Source organism: Rhodamnia argentea, chromosome 10, assembly GCF_020921035.1.
Source record: "Rhodamnia argentea isolate NSW1041297 chromosome 10, ASM2092103v1, whole genome shotgun sequence".
Taxonomy (NCBI): domain Eukaryota; kingdom Viridiplantae; phylum Streptophyta; class Magnoliopsida; order Myrtales; family Myrtaceae; genus Rhodamnia; species Rhodamnia argentea.
Genome location: NC_063159.1, coordinates 8,003,166 through 8,027,713, shown reverse-complemented (window position 1 = coordinate 8,027,713; position 24,548 = coordinate 8,003,166). Strand labels below are relative to the sequence as shown.

At 41.7% G+C, this 24,548-nt stretch overlaps 3 protein-coding genes across 5 annotated transcripts; 2 read left to right on the top strand and 1 right to left on the bottom strand.

Annotated features, from left to right (window-relative positions):
• The first annotated feature begins 2,290 nt into the window (after window positions 1-2,290).
• Window positions 2,291-8,486, top strand: LOC115739204 (cellulose synthase A catalytic subunit 4 [UDP-forming]). Its single transcript, XM_030672206.2, has 12 exons — window positions 2,291-2,454; window positions 2,770-2,971; window positions 3,063-3,184; window positions 3,314-3,380; window positions 3,490-3,628; window positions 4,168-4,780; window positions 4,877-5,014; window positions 5,306-5,431; window positions 5,693-5,905; window positions 5,990-6,511; window positions 6,899-7,249; window positions 7,603-8,486. Exons 1-12 carry the CDS (start codon window positions 2,383-2,385, stop codon window positions 8,182-8,184), a joined length of 3,147 nt encoding a protein of 1,048 aa, XP_030528066.1. The 5' UTR covers window positions 2,291-2,382; the 3' UTR covers window positions 8,185-8,486.
• Window positions 8,487-10,060: 1,574 nt separating this feature from the next.
• On the top strand, window positions 10,061-14,122 carry LOC115739212. Its single transcript, XM_030672223.2, has 4 exons — window positions 10,061-10,096; window positions 10,655-10,994; window positions 12,178-12,432; window positions 13,656-14,122. Exons 2-4 carry the CDS (start codon window positions 10,710-10,712, stop codon window positions 13,935-13,937), a joined length of 822 nt encoding a protein of 273 aa, XP_030528083.1. The 5' UTR covers window positions 10,061-10,096; window positions 10,655-10,709; the 3' UTR covers window positions 13,938-14,122.
• A 743-nt stretch (window positions 14,123-14,865) lies between these two features.
• LOC115739203 (MDIS1-interacting receptor like kinase 2-like) lies at window positions 14,866-19,016 on the bottom strand. Of its 3 annotated transcripts, none has more exons than XM_048270980.1 (3): window positions 18,566-19,016; window positions 15,677-18,493; window positions 14,866-15,460 (listed from the first exon to the last, which is right to left on the bottom strand). In XM_048270980.1, the coding sequence occupies exons 1-3, from the start codon at window positions 18,993-18,995 to the stop codon at window positions 15,081-15,083; spliced, it is 3,627 nt and encodes a 1,208-aa protein (XP_048126937.1). In that variant the 5' UTR covers window positions 18,996-19,016; the 3' UTR covers window positions 14,866-15,080. The 3 variants fall into 3 exon arrangements, with proteins under 3 accessions (XP_048126937.1, XP_030528064.1, XP_030528062.1); XM_030672204.2 differs by having other exon boundaries at window positions 15,677-18,348; window positions 18,456-18,627; XM_030672202.2 differs by having other exon boundaries at window positions 15,677-19,016.
• Between the last annotated feature and the right edge of the window lie 5,532 nt (window positions 19,017-24,548).

The following is a 24,548-nucleotide window of genomic DNA, read 5'->3' as shown; positions in this document are numbered from 1 at the left end:
GACAACGATTTATGTCTAAATACTTAGACGAAGAAAAATATTTGTTGCTTATTTATTTTCCGTAAGCAATATAAATGCTCGTCTTTAAAGAAAATATTTTTCAAATTATTCATTTTTCATGAAACAAACGAAGCTCAAAAGATAATAAACTTTCATCGTCGATGATTTTGAAAGGATAGTATGTTACGAACATTTAAGGAAAATTATTGGTCATAAAGCCGTCGATATTTCTGTTGATCAAGGAAAGTTAAAACATAAGATGATAATTACTATGTATTTGGCGAATCAAATACCAACAGTCAAGTGATGTAGCAATCATTCTAGGGAGGAAAAAAATGGGGATAGGTTCAGGGACCAAGCACTGAATCAATCTCTACTTGTGCTTTTCTCATTTTCGATGGGTTACGCACTTACAAAACTAAGTGATTAATCAGAAATGACAATTTTTGGCAAGTGAATTTCAAGTAGCACAGACACGTTAAAGCCATTCCAACATGGCACTAATGGTCAAATTTAAAACGAGACAAGAATAACGGTTTAATTTAGAAGTTTAACTTGTCTAGTTTGACATATTTCGCGTGTGATTTTTCCTAGGCAATCCTAGCGTGAGGAGGATTTCAACACGAACCAAGAGGAGGATTTCAAAACGAACCAAGATGGGCAGTGACCAACTCAAGGGATTGCGCGCAAAGTAGCAACTTGATTGCTCTCTCTAGCACTCTTTCAAGAACTTTTAAAGATTCATTATGTTCTTCGCAATGATTTTGAAACCCCTCTAAACTAAAATCAAGACTTATGCTGTCATAAGTTTCTCACCATTTGCTTATCTTATGTTGCAGCACCATCAAGGCAGTCTCCGACCAACTCCGAGAGCGGTCCAATTCACCGGCATCTCACAACTTGGGATCCGAGCACATATCTCTGTACGTAATATGATCTTCGTATACTGAGCTACTCTGTTTTTGTTGACAATCTCTGATAATTCTTTTTCTCTTTACAGCATCACTCAAAAGCGTGAAAAAGGCCCAGAGCATCACACGCCAAAAAAGTTGGACGTGCTTAACGGCAATGTGAGTCCCACTTGGGATTGGGCCTCTCTATGTTTGTAATGCCCTATTAGCTTCTGTCCTAGGCCCAAAAAGAAAAAACATACGTTAGCTTTTCTTCTTCTTCAGTGGTAATTAGCCGGCAATTTAGAGAACGAGCAACTATCGCTATTAAAATAGGAAATAGTTGCCTTAAGGGAAGTAGGCATGTATCACGGGCCGATCGAGTCGGTGTTCAATCGTGGTTTTAGGATTTTTTTCCCAAATTAGCCTTTCTTTACTCACTCTCACGAGGCTAGAGATTCTAAAGATGAGGAGAGGAGAACCCTTTATATACAAAGACTCGTGCGATAATGACCGCGGATCTCTCATTGGTCTAACGGTGGATATTATATCTTCCCAACCTTCATGTTTCCGTATCAATTACAAGGATACGTAATTTTCATATCGTCCGCCCCTAAAATCATTCTAGAATACTCAAGAAATCTCTATGAGATTTATTCATTCTTCCTTGGAAGACCACGGTCTATCGTGCATAGGAAATCTTGGGATCGACACATTCGCCCGGACCATGTCACGTGCATCGTTAGAAAAACAAGAAGGTTCTTCCATCTCTGTTGGAGAGAACTTCTTCTTTGTGCTTACATAGATGCGCATAATCTATACTTATTTAATTTCTCATTTAACTTCACCTAAAAGCAATTGCTCGTTTTTCGGACTCTTCAACAAGCTCGGCGCGCAAAGTTTCACCAAACAAAAGAATGGGTGAGAACACAGCTCTGGTGCAAATATCGACGGATTTTCATCATCATATAATCGATTCTAACGATTCGTAACGGGGGTCGGTCGTAGGCCGCGTTATACCGGATCCAATTCAACTCTGCCCGATGATCAAATGGTATAGTTGAGCGACAACGAGACGTCGCAAAAACCGTATATGTACATGTATATCAGAAGGTATGGAATGCAATGTCCCAATAAAACAACATTGTCAAAGTTTGGAAGAGAGTTAGCATCAGCGTTTTAAGACAACCTTGGAGTCGAAGTTATCGAAGCAGCTTCAGAGCTAACAAGCAACCTCTCTCCCTCCCTCCCTCAACCAAAAACTGTGCACAAATTGACGTCTCTTCAACTCAAACCCACGACCTCCCACCTCACCGTTTGGTAGATGCACGGTCACGCACACACTCTCTCTCTCTCAAGCAGAAACCCTTCTTTGTTACTCGCACTCTTCATATATGACAACCTAGCAAGCCCTCTCTCCTCGTGCGTTCTCCGGTCTCATCTCGGCGCTTCTTCGCGATCGTTTCCCGCTCCCCCCCGGCACTCCGACACCATGTCCGGCTTCGCCGTGGGCTCTCAATCCCGGAATGAGCTCCACGTCGCGCATGGCGGCGTGGAGGACGAAGTACGTAGTCCCTCCCCCTCGTTTCCATCCATTTTCGACAGCCTATTACCATATGTTTCTCGAAGGTTCTCATCGTAGAATTCTTGCGAGTTTAATGAATTATTATGGGTCGGGACGTTTATCTGACATTGTATCGAATCCGATATTTCATCACAATTCTTTCGTAACCATGTGAAGATTCTTCGCTGGACGCTAGAATTTTGGGTCAATCGATATAAAAGAGTATGCAAAAGAAATAATCATATTATGTATTTGCTGTATTAACTATATAAAATAATATATCGAGCTCTTTTTCATTTTTCTTTATTTTCCCAGCATCGCTCTCCTCCTGCCCGCCAAAATGCGTCCAAAACATGCCGAGTCTGCGGCGACGAGATCGGCCTCAAGGACGACGGCGCTCCCTTCGCCGCCTGCCACGAGTGCGGCTTCCCCGTCTGCCGGCCGTGCTACGAGTACGAGCGGAGCGACGGCAACCAGTGTTGCCCCCAGTGCAACACTCGCTACAAGCGTCACAAAGGTCCGGTCCCGAGTCGCTTCGGTTCGGCTCAGACTCGTCGCCGATCGAGGATTGGTCGAGTGACGGATTTTCTCTTTGTGCGATTTCGCAGGGTGCCCTCGAGTTGCGGGAGACGACGAGGACGATAACTTCGACGGCGATGATTTTGAGGATGAGTTTCAGATCAGGAACCGCGGCGACAATGAAGTCCGCCTTCCTGGTTTTGATCATTCGGTAATAACCGGCTCAATCTGCTGTTTGATTTGCTAGCTTTCGTTTTTTTAGAAAATCGTCCTGGTGACTGAGCCCCCTTGAAAAAGAAGCCGGATTGAAATGAAGCTGATCGATTGATGATTATCGCAGGAAAATGGGGACAATCATGCGCAGCAAGTGAATCAAAATGGCCAGGTTTTCTCCTCAGCTGGAAGTGGTGAGTCTAATCAGTTGATGATTTGCTTTCTTTGTAGTATTATTTGGTGGTGTTTGTGTATGTTGGTGGTCGAACAAAGTGAAGCACTCCTATGTGTTTTGTTTTGTAGTTATCGGTGCGGAGTTGGAAGGAGAAGGCAATGCGGAGTGGAAAGAGAGGATAGAGAAGTGGAAAATCAGGCAAGAAAAGAGGGGCTTAGTGAGCAAGGATGATGGTGGGAATGGCGATGGAGAGGAAGATGACTACCTGTAAGTTTTCCGCAAACTTTCATTCCTTTGGGACTTATCAACTCTCTGTGATTTGAGGGGGATCTCCATGATGCACTGATACTGCTCCGTGCAAATGACTCCCAAGAAACTTTTTCTTCGGTGACACTGGCTTGTCCATTCAAGTCTAACATTTGATGATGAGTTAGATAGTTCTCTGTTGTTTGGAAAAGAGAAAACTGATCTGTTTGCTGAAACTCTGAATCGGGTCATTGATGATCTGATCATACACATGCTTTGGGGATGCTTTCAAAATTAGAATCGGAAAGGATACAGCTTCACACATCATGGAAAAAATTCAGTGCATGGACTTGTTTCAAAATGTTTCAAATCTACTTTCAAGGCAAAAACATGTGCAACTTATCAAATGCGAAATTACACCTTTGGAAGTCCTTGTGAAAGATCTGATACTCTTATCTCTCTCAAAGGACTTATATAATGCAAGACAGTCGCATTACAGCTATTAAAATTTGGTGGCACGTGCTAAATGAAGGTTCTTCTTCTTCACGTAAATTTTGCAGGATGGCTGAAGCTCGGCAACCACTTTCAAGAAAAGTACCAATTTCTTCTAGCAAAATAAGCCCATACCGAATCGTCATCGTTCTGCGCCTCATAGTCCTAGGCTTTTTCCTCCATTTCCGTATCTTAACCCCTGCGACTGATGCATTCCCTCTGTGGCTTATCTCAGTTATATGTGAAACATGGTTTGCTCTTTCATGGATTCTCGATCAATTCCCTAAATGGAACCCAATAAATAGAGAAACTTATTTGGATAGATTATCTATAAGGTTTGAGCGGGAGGGTGAGCCCAATCGCTTAGCCCCCGTGGATGTGTTCGTGAGTACTGTGGACCCTCTTAAGGAACCACCAATAATCACTGCAAATACTGTCCTCTCAATCTTGTCCATTGATTACCCGGTGGACAAAATTTGTTGCTATGTATCTGATGATGGTGCTTCGATGCTGCTTTTTGACACTCTCGCTGAAACTGCTGAGTTCGCGAGGAGGTGGGTCCCATTCTGCAAGAAGTATAGCATCGAGCCGAGGACTCCAGAGTTTTACTTTTCCCAAAAGATTGATTACCTGAAAGATAAGGTGGAGCCCAGCTTTGTGAAGGAACGCAGAGCCATGAAAGTAAGAAGTGGCTTTTATTTGTTTAAATGCTGAATGCTCCTCTTCCTTTTTGTTGGGAATTTCACTGAGAGTGGGTGTCTCTCGTATGTAATGTAGAGAGAGTACGAAGAGTTCAAAGTGAGGATCAATGCATTGGTGGCAAAAGCTCAGAAAAAACCTGAAGAAGGATGGGTAATGCAAGATGGTACCCCCTGGCCTGGAAACAATACACGTGATCATCCTGGCATGATCCAGGTAATTGTTTGTGAATTTAAGAGAAAAACTAATGACAGTGCAGAAAACATGACTCCACATCTTTTTGTGAGGCTTGGTAGTCTCCCCACAGAAAGAATTATGGTACATTTTTTCTTATTAGATGCTTTCAGCAATATCTTCTCTGAAATTAGAAGTAGGTGCAGCAAAAGAATCGTAGGGCAGACTGTTGCTATGGGCAATGTCAACTTGTATGAACAAATCATCAACGGTTGTATAGTAATTCAGATTTCGTCATGGATGACAGAATGTTGATATACATGTACTTTATAGGTTTATTTGGGAAGTGCTGGAGCATTGGATGTGGAAGGCAAGGAGTTGCCTCGACTTGTATATGTGTCACGTGAGAAGCGACCTGGTTACCAGCACCACAAGAAGGCCGGTGCAATGAATGCTCTGGTGAGTTCCTTACGGCTATTGTTCAAGCATTCATGCAGTCCTGCAATGGAAATGTTTTGTATCATATTATTATTGAAATACAAATTTATTCATAGAGAGACCAATGTGGCCTAAATGCTTAGGTTAGTTCTTAGTTATTTGATGTCACACATGGGGCCTCTATTTCAAAGTTCATCTTGTTTTAGCACATCAAAATATTAATTACCTGTTTCTTGAACCTACTGAATGAACTGAATGCTTCAACAACCGCATTTTTTATAGGTTCGAGTGTCGGCGGTGCTAACAAATGCACCATTCTTGTTGAACTTGGATTGTGACCATTACATCAACAACAGTAAGGCTGTCAGGGAAGCTATGTGTTTTCTAATGGATCCCCAACTTGGAAAGAAGCTTTGTTATGTACAATTCCCTCAGAGGTTTGACGGCATTGATCGACATGACAGATATGCTAACAGGAACATAGTTTTCTTTGATGTAAGTGTGCAGTGATTCTATCCTTCTTTCAATCCTATTCTCCCAATAGGTAAAGATACGGAATGTGCTTTGTGTCACTTTCAGATCAACATGAGAGGGCTCGACGGGATACAAGGACCAGTATATGTTGGAACTGGATGTGTGTTCAATCGGCAGGCACTGTATGGGTATGATCCGCCAGTGTCCCAAAAGCGGCCAAAGATGACATGTGATTGCTGGCCTTCATGGTGCTGTTGTTGCTGCGGGGGTTCAAGGAAGTCAAAGTCAAAGTCAAAGAAGAAGGATGACGCAAGTTTGCTTGGGTCTGTTTACACGAAGAAGAAAAAGATGACAGGAAAGAACTACTTGAAGAAGAAAGGGTCTGGACCTGTCTTTGATCTAGAAGACATTGAAGAAGGACTTGAGGGCTACGATGAACTAGAAAAATCATCACTCATGTCTCAGAAGAATTTTGAGAAGCGGTTTGGACAGTCGCCCGTATTCATTGCCTCCACACTAATGGAGGATGGTGGCTTGCCTGAAGGGACTAACTCCACTACACTTATTAAGGAAGCTATCCATGTTATAAGTTGTGGCTATGAAGAGAAAACAGAATGGGGCAAAGAGGCAAGTACAGTCTGGTTATGGCTCCCTCTATTCATGAGTACTTCGTTTTCTTACTTTTCGTCATGGATTATCTTCTAACTTCTTACTTAGCTTCCCTTTTTTAATGGAAATTAGTAAGGGCTTCCTTATGGTTCCTTGAGCTGGAAATGACTTTTCAGGGAAGAATTACTAGTGTGCCTCCATATTTTTTGTGAATTATTGATTCTTTTAGAGAATTTTTGCTTGGTGAAGTTCCAAGAAGTTCAGTCATCAGAGAAGCTCATAGTTGAATTATTTGCAAAAATGTTGCTTAATTCACTAAAAACGATTTACCATCAGAAAATGGCTTAAGTATTTTTTATTGTTGTTTCATGAAATGAAATTGAAATCTATACTGCCCTTTGGCAGATTGGATGGATTTATGGCTCGGTTACAGAAGATATCTTAACAGGCTTCAAGATGCATTGTAGAGGATGGAAGTCTGTATATTGCATGCCCAAAAGACCAGCTTTCAAAGGATCAGCACCTATAAATCTGTCAGATCGACTCCATCAAGTTCTGAGGTGGGCTCTTGGCTCTGTGGAGATTTTCCTCAGTCGTCATTGTCCCTTGTGGTACGCTTATGGAGGAAAACTCAAATGGCTCGAGAGGCTTGCCTATATCAACACCATTGTCTACCCTTTCACTTCAATTCCCTTGCTTGCCTATTGCACGGTACCGGCAGTTTGCCTTCTCACTGGGAAATTCATTATCCCTACGGTACGTTCATTAAGGATATCTAGCATTTCAAAAGTCTACATTCATGCTCCTTAAAATCCTCATTCAGGCTATCCGAGCGATTGTACTTTTTAGATTTTTGGTGGCATGGCACTCTCAAATTGGTGCAATAATAAGGATCAGCGCTTTATGTTTGTCCAGTTATTTATAACAATGTTCATTGCAATAAATTGACAATGTTCAGTTAGTTTCTCAAGGATGCACTAGAGAGCGCCCTAAAAGTTATCCTGCAGAATGATAAGAATCTAATCCATGGACTAACAGTCTTTCTGTTTTCATCTGTGTAAATCTGAATATTAGGTGCCAGTTATTCTAATCAATTTTACTTGTGGCAGCTCAATAACTTTGCGAGCATATGGTTCTTGGCCCTTTTTCTATCCATCATAGCCACAGGTGTGCTTGAACTACGGTGGAGTGGTGTCAGCATCGAGGACTGGTGGCGTAATGAACAATTCTGGGTCATTGGTGGCGTATCTGCACACCTCTTCGCTGTATTCCAAGGCCTCCTCAAGGTGCTTGCTGGAGTGGATACTAACTTCACTGTTACAGCAAAGGCAGCCGAAGACACCGAGTTTGGAGAACTCTACCTTTTCAAGTGGACTACCCTGCTCATACCACCAACCACTCTAATAATCTTGAACATGGTTGGTGTTGTTGCCGGTGTGTCGGATGCCATAAACAACGGATATGGGTCATGGGGCCCTCTGTTCGGGAAGCTCTTCTTCTCTTTTTGGGTGATTGTCCATCTCTACCCTTTCCTGAAAGGTCTGATGGGAAGACAGAACAGGACACCCACAATCGTGGTCCTTTGGTCGGTACTTCTCGCCTCTATTTTCTCATTGGTTTGGGTCCGGATTGATCCATTCTTGCCAAAGCAAACTGGTCCAGTTCTCAAACCGTGTGGAGTGGAATGCTGATTCCGCTACTGGACTTCATTCAACATGCTTTCTCTTCGACCCCGTTAGAGGCGTCGCATAAGCTGTTTCTTTCTGTCTCGTACCTGGGACATATGATCATACACTAGGGAATCCTTCCCCACTGAAATCTCTCGACTAGCGTAGGTTTGCTTGAAGAGTATGTTGGAACTGGAATGTGCAAAGTCCTGGTTTTGAACTTTTTGCAATATATTCTGCTCATGATTAAGCACTTGGCAACCTTCTGTTGGTAACAGACACCTTATTCCGGGAATTGCAGCACCCATGTGAATGCCTTCCATTTTTTGTTAACTCTGCCTTTTGTTTGATTCAATAATTTTCATCACATTAACATGACAAACCAATCTTCATTAATGGAAATATGACACCATTCCAAACTTAAGAGAGAATATACTTTTCAAATAGCTAGCATAGCTCAGTTTTAATAGCTATTATTGTAGTGCGATAACTGTTATAACAAGCAATGTTGTTTGCGTGTCACAATCATTATTATGCACGGTCATGTTAATTCGATACGGGTCATGACTTTAAAATGTGATCTGACATTGATTAAGTAGAAATACATATAAGTCTATTTAAAATGTTAGAGGAAAATGCCGTCTAAGGTAAGTTATCGCTAACAGATGTTGCTATATTAGATTTCATCCGTACACATGTTATAACAACCCTACCCAATACATTACCCAACTTTACAAAAACATATATCAGATGGGCGTGCAAAAATCATATTTTTGAATATATCAAAATTTCCTGGATCAAATAAAAAAAAAGAATATATCAAAATATTCAACATTTTCATGAATCCATAATACGTCCAATTAATGAAAAATAAATACATTAAGATCCACTGTTGGTTGCCAAACATATGTGCACAATAAAAGTTAACGGAAGATTTTAACATCGAGTTTTCGCCTTTAATCTAAAATAAAATGTAATAATTTGTCAGTTGATTATCATTAAAAATAGTTTTTTTAACCATTTACAAAACTTCTTAACTTTTTCCTTATCATTAAGGGGGTGCATGACAACCATTATGTTCCGAAAATGCATTTCTAGCTAGAATTTTTTTTTTTTCTATTTCTAGATGAGTTTTTGAGAAAAAAATGCGTTTGATAACAACATAAAATTTCTGATCCAAGTCCGCTTGGCAATAGTTGAAAATTTTTACTTCTAGAAATTATTATTTACTATTTTAAAATAAAAATTTATTATTTATTTTTTACTCCGACAAGGATGGTGGTTGCGACGGCTGGCGGTGAGGCAGGGGGCGGCAGTGGGCGACCGAGGATAGTGGTTGGTAACGACGAAGGTCGGCGGTGGGTGGTGGTTGGTGACGGCGGCCCGCAATGGTCATGGCTATAGGCGGCGATTGCCGACGGAGGTCAGCAGGGCTGGCTATAAGGAGGGGGGCGATGGCGAGTGTTGGTTGGTGGCGACCGGGGGTGCGCGATCGGGGGCAATGGTTGGCGGCGGCGAAGGTCGGGGCGGTCGGCGGCGGCCAGTGGTGGGGGATGGTGGTCAACGATGAGGCGGGGCCCGACAATGGGCGGCACCGGGTTGTGGTCAATGGTAGGTATTTGAGAAAAAGTGATGGGTTATTGTTTTTAATTTTTGTTTTTTCGAGAAGCTAAAATTTTTATTTTTTATTTTTCTTTCAAATCTATTTCTGAAATAAATTTTTGTTTCAAAAATAGAAAAATAAAATTATGTTACAAATGAGTTTTTCTTCTAAATCTGTTTTAAAAATAGATTTGAAATAAAAATATAGGAGTCTAATGGTTGTCACTTGTCACGGACCCCTAAACCTCATCAACTTTTAGTACCGACTCTTTCCACCTCCACCATATCGCAGCTCTCTCTCTATCTCTAAGTCGGTCGCTCTCTCCGCTGCCAGGTGAAGTTCTCTCTCTTCTCTTGGGTTTTCTCGTTTCGTCGTTCTGAAAGGTTTTCCACACCTTAGCTCAGGTAGTTTAGGGTTTTCGCATGATCATGTCTCCGACACCATTCGTCTGCTGTCGAATTCGGCTGGGTGCGCGTAGAATTAGCTTTGCTGTATTTGCTTTCCCGATGGGTTTTTGTGGTTTAATGCTTGCAACTTGACGTCGCGACTGAGAATTTCTTTGACTGTTCGCTCTTTGGTATTTTTTTTTTTTGTGGCCTTTTCTTGTTGAATGTTCTCTGCAGTGCATCCTTTGCGAACTTTTTGCTGACGACTTATCGCTCCCATGTCTTTGTTTGTGTCCTCACTGAATGAGATCATTAGCTTGATTCTTTATGCTGTGGAGCTTTTCGCTCATGACTCTGATTGTCATAATGCGGTGAATTTTGTTTTGGGGGGGTGGTGGGCGCGTATCAGATGAATCGGGATTTTCTGTACTTTATTTCGTTCTGTCTTGTGATGAAGGATGCTTGACGTTGGGAGCATTGATTCGGCCTTTGTGATCGTGTGTAGGGGCACAACACATGATATAAGTGATCAAGGGGGAAGCTCCTCTGTTTGGCAAAAGATGAGTTGCGTTCAAGCTACTGCCATCAAGCCATATGGTTATCTCGCCTGTCGTGACAGGACGTCCCCGTCCCCGTCGTACAGCTTTCTTTCCGGTCATTGTGTTTTGCCTGTTGATGCTAATCGCTCATCTGGGACATCTTTCAAGCTATCTGACAAGAAGCTCCTGTCCCCGCAATTTATGCCGGTGCCAAAGCACAGGCGACGTTTGCCTGTATTACGCTACCAGCAACTGATACCTCTTGGCTTGTTCGGCGGCAAAGGAAAATCAGAAAATGAGAACGAGGCAAGTCATATGTCTCCTTATTTGATGTTGGATTATGCTTATGGTAAACAAAGTGCTTGGACACCATTCTTTAAATTGGTTAGTGCCATTGGAATGGATCCGAGCTTTTGCAGGCAGCATTCTATATGTTAACTGTATATCTGCTACATTGAGTAGACCAATTCGTGAAGTTTCATTGATTGCTCTTCCCGCTTTCAATCTTAGGGCAGTTGAGCCAAGTATGCATCCCATTGCACTTTGTCTCTTGAGATCATTCAAGTTAATTGAACAAATTTGTAGTTTGTACCAAGCTGTGTATAGTTTAGGGCGGTCAAGCTTACTGTTTAACACTGAGCCAGGTTTAATGGCCGAATCCCCCTGGTCGGTTGAGCAAAACCTATAATTATTTGTCCTATTCTATCTCTGTTTTGAAGTTTTTGGTGAAGGCTCCTGTTTCTTTATCTTTGGCTTGACGAAAACAATTCCTCCTGGTAGGTTGAGCAAAACCTATAATTATTTGTCCTATTCTATCTCTGTTTTGAAGTTTTTAGTGAAGGCTCCTGTTTCTTTATCTTTGGCTTGACGAAAACAGTGTTCTTTCTGTAATGATAAGTTTTGTGTCTTCTTGCTTATGTTATACCTATGGATAAGGAACTCTAGTGTGAATCGAACTCCTTGTGGTGATGCTAAAGGGAAGTTAAGGCCGATGAATTCTACTGGATTATGTGAAGCACACGGAAAATCTTAGAGCTGGGGAAAAAGAACTGGTTTGGGGTTTAGATCTAGCTGGAGGTTACCAAGGGTTGGTTCTTGCCTCGAAACTGACTCATCCAGGCCATGCTCAGCGCTCACCCTTAGAAAGAGGAACTCTAGAGAGAATTTTCAGTCAATGCTCCATTATTTCATTTAGTTTCATGACTAATGGCATTCATTTTTCATGCAAAGAGACATTTTCTTTCGGCTAAGCCCTTATTCTTCTCACATTCTATATTTTTTAGGAAGGGCAAAGGTGGAAATCTTGTTTTGTAATTAACAATCTGCTATTGGGTTCTTTTAATTCTGTAGTGTTGTTCTTTTGGCTTCAAGGTACCTGGAGATGCTGTGACTTGCCTTAGTTCCTTTCTTATTTCATTCCATTGCCGGTGTTGTTTATGACTTCGATTATCCTCTTATAAGCTTTACAAGTAGATGAGGTTGTCATTAGGGTTCCGCTTGGAAGTCTCTTGAGAAAGCAATGGGAAGTTTTCGCAAAGACCAGTCGATTGAGGATTTACTGAGGCGGCAAATTGAAAAACAAGAGTTCTATGGTGATGGAGGCTCCGGCAAAGGACCACAAGGGGGTGGTGGAGGTAGTGGTGGCAGCGGTGGTGGTTCTAGTGGAAATGACGATGAAGGTTTTGCTGGGATCATGGATGAAACACTGCAAGTAGTTTTGGCAACACTTGGCTTTATATTTCTGGTATAGTATTCTTACGTGTGTATGTTTAAATTTTTGCTGTAAAAAATATGTAATTTATGCTCCTTCCTTTTTCTCTTTTTCAGTAATGAACTACTGGGACATTTTATAAGAATTCTAGGTATATGTTACACTTAATAGCATCCTGCAAGAGGCAACTCAGTTAATTAAACAAAGCTTAAGATAATTTAATCCTGCAAGTGTAAGCCTGGTTGAGGTACTCAAAACAAACAATTTATGTAACAAATAGTGAGGGAGTAGTCAATGGGGATGGTACATCCATGGATTGGCAACTGCAGCGATAGTGGGGGTAGTTGAGGGGATGCTCCTAGTAATGCTGTTGGCAGGTGATGTAATAGTAATGGCGATCACGAAGAAGCTATTGTGGCAGAGGAGGATGTTATCTAAGGGAATTTCAGTCTTGCTGAAGGTCGAGGTGGTGGTCATAGCAGTGTAGGAGTTAAAGGTAATGCTAGCGAGTATTGAGGAAGTAAGCAGAATCGGTGGTGGCGCTGATTCGGAGATGGAGGCGACTGTCTGGTTAGTGGTTGCTAGTGGTGCTGTCGGATTTTGGGGTGGTAGTGTCAATTTAGAGGAGGTGCTGGTAGTGATGGTAGACAGAGAAAATCATGTCTATATCATAGGAAGAGAGATGTAACTCCCTTTCCTTTGTCTGTGCTTTGACATGTTGATGATGATAATGTAAATCTCGTTTTTGAAGACCTCTGTATCACTGTCTCATTAATGCTTTAATGACAGTCCAAATATACATTTCAAATAATGTCAGATAATATGACATTTGTTTCTTCTGTGGAAGAGAAAGAAAATGCTCAATCACATCGACCCTCGACTAAATTGGTATGTACTATAAGTTGTAGATTACTGAAGAAGAGAAAGAAAACCTTCAATTACATCGACCCTCGACTAAATTGGTATTTAGTGAAGTTGTAGATTGTAATTGGATCTTGAATACGGACCATCGAACGGTCCATTTGCAGTCTACTCGGTTATTATACCAATTTAATAGATCATTTTAGTCTAGCATTACTCTTTACATTTCACATTACTTATTTTACTGGATCTTATGGAGCCTGGCATGCACAAAGTTCATCTAATATCATTTGTGTCGTACACATTATGGCTGGTTTATATTTCAATGCTTTTGTTCCATCTGCTGTTATTTCTTATCATCCTTGTTGACAAACTAGTTTGACCATTCAACGCAGTATATCTATATAATAACTGGAGAGGAGCTGTTTCGGCTAGCTAAGGATTACCTCAAGTATCTTTTTGGAGGAAGTCAGAGTGTTAGATTAAGACGTGCCATGTACCAGTGGGGAAGATTTTACAAGAAGCTGACAGAGAAGAAAGAGTATGATGAATATTGGTTAGAGAAGGAAATAATTAATACCCCGACCTGGTGGGATAGTCCGGAGAAGTACAGGCGCCTGGCGAGATCCTATGAAGAAGCTTCTCACCAATCTTCGAGCTATGATGATGAACTCTGAGCAATTCTTCTTTGTCTTGCCGAGTCATTTTAGAATGAAAGGTGAGATTATTCCATGCTTCTAGTGCTGCAGTGATCCAAAGCTCAATTTTGGTAGACTATGAGAAAGCTGTCTTGTGTAATTGCTACACCATCTGTCATGGAGATTTTTGTGCAAAATTACATAGAAAGGTTGGTTTTCTTTCATCACACGGGAATGCTCCATCAAGAGGCAATTTTTGCACACTTAGGATCCGTCTGTTAGAAGGAAACTGTTTTTAGGAAATTGTTTTTCTGATAGAAAACTAATTGATTTATGAAAAATGCTTTTAATAGACAGAAAACAAAAACTTAAATTGGGAGAAAACAACTTTCCCTTTTAGTAAGAAGGAAATTGTTTTTCCTAAATCATTAAACAAATGAAAAATAATCATTTTTCTTGAATTTTTTTTTATGGAAAATATCTTTCATAGACCGTCCATAAGTTTGAAGGAAAATTGTTTTTTTTTTTTGTCATAAAGGAAATTTTTTTTTTAAGGAAAATTGTTTTCAAAAAATCGTTTTTTCGACTTTTCGATGTTTGGATGGCTGAAAATTTATTAATTTAAGGGAAATGTTTTCGTACAACAAGCTTAGATTGTGGGAAGATCGCTTTTTCGCGAAAGGAGATCGTTTTAGATAATATTTATGTATATCTTTAAAAATTCCCACTTTTAGACACTGCTTTGGCTAGCTTCTAGAAAGGGCCTTCTAGTAATCTTCCAAGAGCTAAAACTACAAACTGCAAACTCAAAAAGTCAGGTTGAGGGCAACTTCTGTTTGCTCTCTCTTTTGTTTTGCATTGCATGTAGGCTTCTTCACTGATTTGGTGTGCTGATAGCTAATTTATGAACACCAAGTTGCTTCAAAAGTCAAAGGTCAAAAGAAGCATATACTGACAAGTAGAGGCAAAAAATTTTTTGTAGGATAGCTGCCAAAGCCATAAAATTTAGGTCTACTTGCAGTGCAATAGCGTGTTTTTAAATTGTCATCTTTGTATATACACCATTGTACACGCCCGGCCCACTCTTGCTCATTCATTACAAGCTAAGTCAAACAAAAAGGAAGAAAAAGAAAAAGACGAGGCAAAAGCAATATCATTTGATTTGCTCCATCCCTTAAAATTTTATTTCTGAAGACTCAATAGCTTGCTGATGCTTATGGAGCCTAAGGGCTCGGATAAGCAAGCTTGAGTGCGTGCGGACAATTCTTGCGCGACGAAACGCATGGTGGGTCGTGAATCAGGACTCGTCCGCGTGCACGCCAGCGCCACCGTGACGACGAACACAACTTCCTCGGCTAGTTTTCCGGCCGGAGGAGGAAGACGTTCATCGAGCACATCCTTTAGTAGCAAATTTGTGTCTTCTGGTAATGTCGACGACGTTTGTGTCGTTTGTAGGGAAACGAGAAGATCCCCTGGATGCTTCCCCATCATGATCTCTAGCGCTACTACTCCGAAGCTAAACACGTCGCATTTGTCCGTCAACCGCATAGTTACTGCTAACTCTGTTTTCAATGAAACAAGAATGAATTAATGTCATGATCATAACGTCGAGAAGGAACAATCACTTTACAAAATCTACACTTGCTCTTCCTAGAAGTCTTGTTCTGAGTTATTCGGTGAATCCAAATTCATAAATGTTAATGGAAGGTATTTGATCAATCCAAGATAGATAATATGTGCACGCAAAATGTATAGTTAGATTCGATCATATAGCTTACCTGGAGCCATGTAGCCATAAGATCCCGCCACTGTGGTCCAATTCGACAAGTCCGGATTCAAGAGTCTCGCCGTCCCAAAATCCGAGAGCCGAGGCTCGAAGTCCCACTCGAGCAAGATGTTGTTCAACGTTATGTCCCGATGGACGATCGATGGCGAGCAATCGTGATGCAAGTAGGCGATCGCATGAGCCACTCCTTGAACAATCTTCACTCTTGTACCCCAGTTCAGTTCAGTTGCTCCTTTTCCTCCGTGCAACACCTTTGCCAAACTGCCTCTCTCGACGAACTCATAGACCAAGTAAATGCTACCCCCCTTGGAACAGAACCCATGGAGCTTGATCACATTGCGGTGCCGGACCTCGGTCAACACGCGGATCTCGTTCTTGAAGCTCTGGAGGTTGACTGCAGGGACGTCGCCTGAGTCCAATGCATTGAGCTTTTTGACAGCGAGGATTCGGCCGCTGGCCAGTTTGGCCTTGTATACGCTCCCGAACCCGCCTTTTCCAATGCAGTACTCTTCGCTGAAGTTGTCTGTGGCCTTGGCGATGTCGTTGAAGGTGAATTTTGCTCCACTTTCCCATATGATCGTCTCGGATTCCCCATACTTTACACGACTCTTGATCTGTTCATCGAGATGCTTGTTTCGCTGCCGAAGTACCAGGATCAAAGCAATAAGGGTCACGAGCAGTAGTAAGCAGCAGACGCCAACAATCACACCGATCAGAACCTTTTTCCTATGATGGGTCGATTTGCTGCTCGTTCCACAAGGAGATAATCCCGTCGCGTTTCCGCACAAGCCCGGATTCCCTATAAAAGCACTGCCTGGCGATTGTCGAAAGAGGCTATCACTAGGAACCGCACCTGTCAGCTCGTTGTACGACAAGTCTATGGAGCTTAAACTCACCATGCTAGTGAGAGCAGCTGGGATCGTACCCGACAAATTGTTATGCGAAAGATTGAGATTTTCCAATTTAGTAAGCTTTGCTAAATTGGAAGGAATTGATCCCGCTAGTGAATTGTGGCTCAGGTCTAGGAGGTTCTGTAGCGCGAACAAGTTCCCGAGCTCCGGCGATATGACACCCGACAGATTGTTGTTGCTCAAGTTCAAGCTCAGTAAATTCTCACAATTAGCTAGCTGGTCCGGTATGCTGCCGCTGAACGCGTTCCCCGACAAATCAAGATAATTTAGCCTCGACAAATTTCCTAATGAGACCGGAATATCTCCGGCCAAATGGTTGTTGCTCAAGTTCAGCGTGATCAACTCCCCTAGATTTCCCATCTCGTCTGGAATTTTCCCGGTCAATTCATTGCTGTACAGAGTCAGGACCCGCAACTGAGACAATTTCCCCAGCTCTGGCGGGATGTGGCCGGAGATTTTGTTACCATCTATCTGCAAACTCGTGAGATTCATACACTCCCCCCATTCTGTCGAGAGATTCCCCACAAATTGGTTGTTGCTGAGGCTTATAAAGGCCAGATTCGGATAAACTCCGAATGCACTCGTGATATCTGCAGTGAACTGATTGCCATCTAGACGGACTCTTGTTAGCCCCGAACAGTTCCTCAAGCAGTTGGGCAGCGGCCCGGTGAACTTGTTCCCATCGACGAGGAGTTCTTGTAGAGCAATGCCACTGCATAACTCGGTTGGCAGTTCTCCGACGAAGCTGTTGTTTGAAAACCTAACATAGCCCAGAGAAGGGCTGTACTTGCCGAAATCACTCGGTATGCCTCCCGAGAAATTGTTCGTGAACAAAGCGATCGACTGTAAGTTAGCAAGGCGAGAGATGGTCTCAGGGACCTCTCCATAAAGCTGGTTCGTGTTGAGGTCGAGAATGGTCACCGATGTGAGGTTCCCGACCCCCGGAGGAATAGTCCCAGTGAGGTTGTTGGAGAAAAGCTGGAGGATCTGAAGGTTGCTGAGGTTCCACAATGTCAAAGGGATTCGGCCGGAGAGATTGTTATGTGAGAGGTCTAACTCAAGCAAATTCTCAACTCTCCCGATCCCGGTAGGGATCGGACCGGAGAGCGAATTGTGGTACAAGTAGAGGTAATTGAGATTGGTCAAGCTTCCGATTTCCGGCGGAATTTGGCCGGAGAGAAAATTGTACTGGAGCTGCAAAGAAACAAGTTCGGTCCAATTTGTGAAGAAATAAGGGGATAACTCACCTGACAGGCGATTATCCGAAGCTCCAAATTTCGATAATCTGATCAGATTGGACAGAGAGAGAGGCAATTCCCCGGAGATCGAATTCACGGCGAGGGCTAACTCGGTGAGGTTAGAACAAAGCCCGAGCTCGGAAGGGATTGAAGAGTTCAATCGATTTGTGCCCAAATCAAGCTTTTGAAGCTTTCTCAATTGACCAATGGAGCTAGGAATTGCCCCTTCTAAGGAATTGTTGTACATCTCTATCATCTGAAGCTCAGTCAGCAATCCTATGTCTCCAGGAATAGGACCGCCGAATGGATTGTTATCCATCCGGATCTCCTTCAGCCGGGAAAGTTTTGATATGTTTGAGATCGGCCCCTGGAACGAATTCGCCGTGAGGTTGAGGTATTCAAGGTTCACCAGGTTGGCATACACAGCCTCAGGAATTTTGCCAGTCAATGTGTTTTGCGACAGGTCAAGGTATGTCAGGTTCCGGCAATTGGCCACGAAGCCGGGGAATTCGCCATCGAGCAAATTGAGGAAGAGGCTCAGGTAAGTCACCGACGGCATGGCGGAGAATTTCGACCAGTCAGGAGATTCCAAGTAGTTTGATCCCAGATCCAAGTGCCACACCTTCCCGAGATTGCTGATCTGGTGAGGGATAGTACCATTGAGAGTGTTGTTCAAGAGGCTCAAGTGCTGAATCTCTTGCAATTGGCCCATCTCGAGCGGTACGCCACCCTCGAAGAGATTGCTCCCCAGGTCCAAGAACCTGAGCTTGGAGAGATTGCCGATGGAGGACGGTATCGGGCCCTCAAGATTGTTGCTGCTGACGTCGAAGCGGGTCAGGTTCGGGAGCGAAGCGAAGTCGAGCGCATTGAGCGTGCCGCCGAGGCTTAAGCCGGAGAGGCTGATCTCCGAGACTGACCCGCCATTGTTGCAGGCAACGCCGGTCCATTTGCAGAGATGGGTGATGTTGGTGAGCGACCATGAGCTCAAAGGAGGAGGAGGGGAGAGGGAGTTCTTCCATTTGACAAGAGCTTGTGCCTCTGTGGTCGGCGACGGCGAGGCCTGAAGTGGAAGCAAGAAGAGGAGACAGAGGAAGATGAAGAGGCAGTGAGGGTGGGTTGAAGTTGATGTTGTCATGCCTAGCAAGATGCTATTGGAATTCATGAGGAATGAGCTGGATCAAATTGTTTTATAGCACAAAAGGGTTTGGACTAAACTAATCAAAGTGTTTTGTCGGGAATACCTTTCACGTCGCCCGATCGCATGCATATAAATCCGCATATAATCTCGTTTCACTGCGAGTTTTGATTCGCCGAGTCTCTAGACTATACGATTAATTCAAAAACAATTTCCAAAAAAAAAAAATGAAAAAGAATAAGATATAAGTGATTTCCACAATTTCATTTGGTTCTGTCCTATCATATTCTATTATACAAGCCTTACTGTGTATGCTATATGTCATGTGCAGATTACGAAATTTTGCTCTCTTTTCACGCGTCCCCACTCCATTTCTCTTAAAGGTAAAGATTCGAACCATCCACCTTTCTCTTTTCAAACGAGAAGAACGGCCACTCGAGGAAATGCTGACTTTTTCTGACATTGAAGTGTTGGAAAAAGTTTGACCAAAAGAAAAAAGAAAAGTCAAGGAAAAACAATGAAGAAAGGGCTTGGAGAGAGATGGTGATTGGTTTGTGTGCTGCTCTTTTTTCCAAGTGCTCAGTTCATACAAGAGGCCTAGAGAAGGTGACAACCTGGCAGTCTAGCACGCCAAGTTTGACTTTTATGACGTTGTCTCAGAACGCGTTGCGAAGCGGTGTCCTGTTCAATCTGTAACGAGGAGGGATTTCCAGTTTAACGAACCACGTGATTTGATTTAATATAGTAGTCTATAAAAATTATTAATTAATGATTTGTAGATTTTTGGTCGTAGGTGTTGAAATAGGAGGGAGTCCATCTATACAAGGGTTTGCATGTTTAGCTGTAATAGGCACGTGAATATTGGATCATATGCTAATTTCACTCTCAAAATTTACTCCATAGATTACATAAAGAATTAGATGACGAAAGTAACATTATGAGTTTTAATTTTTTTTAACTTTTACATTTTTTTTAATTTCTGACTGAGATTCTTTTGCGATCCACGTAGATGTCATGTGAAATTTCTGATAAAGTTAATTGGAGTTGGCACTTAAATAATCGTTTTTTTTAAAACTAGCACAAATAATGTATAAAATTTTTTTGACATAAAAGTGAGCGTCGTATATAAATTTTGACACTTTTGATGTCCTTATTCCAGTTAAAATCAATGGAAAATCTTAGAGATAACTAGTGACTTATGGACTGATCCGAAAGCAATGGTGCCGGTTAGGACGATCCGGCCAGCCTAGCGATGGCTCTGGATTCGCCGGTGTGATGATGGTGCGATGCAGTTGTGGTCCGATGAAGATGACGATCACGGCTGAGGAATAACAGGACTGGTTGGTCCCCCGAAACATTGATGTCAGTATGGGGGTCTATTGTGATCGGCCTTTGGTGGTGTTCTGCCGACCACTTTGAAGGTGGGGGTTTCGTTTTTTAATAAACTCGTGCGCAGCAATAATAATCTGATTTTATATTCCCACGTGATTAATTGTGCAAAATGAATTCCCCTCCTTTTCCAATTTGCTTGTCTAATCGAAACCCATTAGTTGACGGTTGAATTGATTGAGGGATAGTCATTAGCCAAATGAATATGTTATTTGATAATATTTCGTTTATCACGCTACCTTTAATTGCACTATTAAACTTTCGAAGCTTTCGATCATTAGCCATTTATAAGGGTCATGGATTCGGATAGATTTTTTTATCAGTTGATTTGAAGTCAAATCGCACGAAATCGACATCAACCCTTTCACACTCGAGTTGGCACTTTACTTAGACTAACCACAACTATATGCATTACAATTGACCACAAAATTTCTCTTTTTAATATGTTTTTCTAAATCACATATGTTGTAAGGAACTTAGTAAGCAAATTAAAAAACAAGAGGGCGACTCTTTGAAATGGCTTCCTTTCAAATATTGACAATCTTTAATAGACTAGAGTCTATACCTACTCGGTGGCTAGTCATCTATAAAAGTGATTTTTATTTTTCTTTTTGGTTTTTGTTTTCATAGTTTTAGATGGAAATTAATCATTTTGGACCCAACAAGAATAGCAATGATTATGTCAAAAGTCAGAGGTGCATCCTTCTTGATCCTTTCATATTAGGGAAAGGTTCTCTTAATGTTCCAACACCCACGCTAGATATGGACCGAATTATCTCATGGTGTTCTGAACTCAGTTCAAGTACCACTTCTCAACATCTAGAATAATACGAAACATCAGTTCGAGTTCAAGATCGAGACCCAGAATTAGAGATAGAGGCAAAAGTTACAGTAGGAGGGAGAGACGGTTCAATACCCGATTTGAGAATAAAGTAATATAGCATTCTCACCCATAGAACCATAGTACCTAGCTTCCTGTCGCTCACGTCCGAACCCGTTGGATCGATGCAATATATAAGTGTAGGTCCTCAAAAGCCAATTCACTTCAAATTAAATCATGAAATCTGTAAGGGAGCAACGTGCATTTGCCCGGTTAATGATTAATTGTACTGAAAATATTTGCACTAAGATCCTTTTTCCATTGGAGCCCCGGGGGATGCTTCTTAGTGGGTTATTTTATTTCGAGGGAATTATGCGGAAAAACTTACTAATAATTCTTGTTGGAGAATCTAACGTCACAATTGAGGGAGAAAAGCCAAATTAATGCCAACCATTGGACGCCATCGACAAATGACTTGTGTTCGTGTTTGTTTTCCGATAGAAATCCTATTACGCAAAGTGTCGTGTTAGGGCTAGAATCCAAGGAAAATAACAAAAAAAAAAAATTCTAAATTTATTATAATTGTGTAATTTCAATCCTAGGCCTTTTGTATTATGCCAATTCAGCCTATCCAGCTAATTTTGGCTTGCCGACGCCGACGTAGACAATCCTAATCATATTTTAATAATTTTTTGAATTATTTTTATTTTGTTTTTCTTTTTCTTTCCTCTCTTCATTCTTCTTCCTCCTGCTGATAGTCGAACCTCGGCAATCGGCTAGAGGCGAAGACCGGAGAGGTTGCCTCTGCCGGCTACTAGCAAGGGCGAGCCTCAACGGCTATTGCCTCATTGGCGAGCGCGCCTCGTGCCTGTAAATTGGAGTTCCCAAAGTCCTAGTGTGGGAAGGGCATAGCTCAATCCCCACCCCACGTTGTCTTGTACATAGATCGGGAATGCGTCTAAGAATAGTGTCCCGAAGAAGATGCTGAACATATACCAGTTGAGAATGAGAGCTGTTGGGTCCTCTCCTTGGTCGAGATGTATACCTACATAAATTGGGAAAATTATAAAAAAAAAAAGTCCTAAACTTTTTTGCACTTTTACCAATTTAAGTTTGCCGATTCAGCTCTAAACCTTTTCACCTTTTGCCAATTCAGTCATATTGGCTAGAAATCACCGATGTGGATGTCGGCTTTTCATGTGGCACCGCTGGCTCCGAGGTGCATAATTTTTAATAATGTTTTACTACATTTATTTATTTTTTCCTTTCCTTTTTTTCCTCCACTTGGCCTCAAGAGAGGGACGCCCTCGGCCGGGTAGGCGAGGTCAACCCTTGCCGCCACGAGCAAGGGCGGCCGCGAGGCCACCCTTGCCTGATTGAATGGAGGAAAAAAAAAGAAAAAAAAAAGGAAAAAGGAAAAATAAAAATAAAAAGGAAATACATAAAAAATAGTAACATATTTGAAAAAATTTCAAATATTATTAAAATTATCCACGTCAGCATCCGGCTAATAGGACCAAAAGGGAAAAAGGTTTAAGATTTAACCAAAAAATTAGAAAGATTTAGGATTGAATTGGGAAAAGTGTAAAATTTTTAGGACTTTTTTTGACAATTTTCTCGACATAAATGAATCCGAATGCATGCACAATACCATGAGATACAGGATGGATGCAAAAATGAAAGTCCAGTATTGTCTGAGATAAGCATAAGCAATCTATGGTGGGAGCACGCAACATAAGTTCGATATTCACTTGATAGATTGATAGGAGGGAGTTCAAGTCCGAGCCCGTCAATATATCCAATTGGACCCATTTTCACTAAAAATCTTTAGCAATGAGTTAGTGCCATGACTTTTTTTTTGTTTACTGCTCCACACTATATCAATTCAACGATGTAGGATTTCTCTAATACAATTTACATGTGCATTTCAAGTTGGCACACACATGAGGGAGATCGTTCGTGAGAGGGAGGACCTCTCCCTCTTTCTCTTCCTCTCCCTATCTTTTTATCTTCAATAATCCTTCGAGACTTCTTTGGTGATTTTGTGGACGTCTTTGTCAACTTTCTCCACGGAAGTAGAGTTTGCCCTTGTGAGCTCCGAAGATTAAAGCGTGTGCACTTTGGAAGAATCTGCTCTCTCCGGATATGCTCCTTCGCTTTGGCTCTGGTGCTTGCTCCACAAAGTCGAGCACTTCGCAAGTCTCTCAAGCTCCTCTCTTGCTGCATTTAACGATGAGCTTATTTGAAAGTGTGTTCGTGATCAACCAGTATCTGTTTTGCAGCTCTTCTCTCCCAGTTTAGAGTTAGATGTAGATTTGAGCGCTCTTCTATCATGATCTAGGTATAGATCTGGGATTTACAATATGTTATTTGTCATCTTTCAACCTTTGATATTGTTATTATCTCTATATGACGATGGTGCTGGCGATGCCGAACCTAGGCGTGCACCGCCTTTTGACAAAGCCGTGACTATTAAAGAGGGAAATTTCGGCGTGTGCTCATCACCGATAATGATGCGAGGTTCGGTGACTAAGTTGATTTATTTGTTAGATTCACATTGGATTTTAACGCTTTGTGATTAATTTTTTCTTGAAATTAGGCATCTCTCTGTTTTGTAAAATGAAAATTCCCTTATGACAAAAACAAAATGATAAATCATTAAAAGGTTTAACACTGAATTGGCACATTTAAAAGGTTTCTGAACTAAATTGGCAAATAGTCAAAATGTGAAGGATTAAATTGGCCAAAGTATTCGACAAAAAAAAAAAAAATTGGCCAAAGTAAAAATTTTATGACTGAATCGTCACATAATTTTACCCCGTAACCTAGGTGTAGGTTCTCTAAAGCCCATTCACATTAATGAAATCGTGAAATCTGTAATGGAGCGATATGCGTTTGATCGGTTAATGATTAATTTAATTTTACTGTGTCATTTTCTCTTTGGAGCCCGGGGGACCCGTCTTAGTGGGTATTTCATATTTAGAGAATAATTAAAACATATCGATAGTCTTGTTGGAGAATCTACCATCATAATTAAAGGGAGGAAAGCCAGATCCTACGCACGAATTTGAGCTATATCCTCCACCATGCCATTTTTTCGACCTTTTGATTCGATAAGAAAGGTCAGGTTGTAGCGTCCTCGCACAATTCGAGAAAAGTGACACGTTCTTAACAAGTTTGAGTAGTGTGGTTGAAAAAAAAAAACAATTTGAGTTGGGGTGTCAATGGGTCGGATATCATATGTATCAATGGGGTCCTGTATCTATGATCCTGGACCCGAAATGAATGACAAGAGCTGGACCAGGCCGAGATCCGAATTGAATATGCCTCAATTCTTCGGGTTTTTCTCAATTCGAGTTACGAATTGAGTG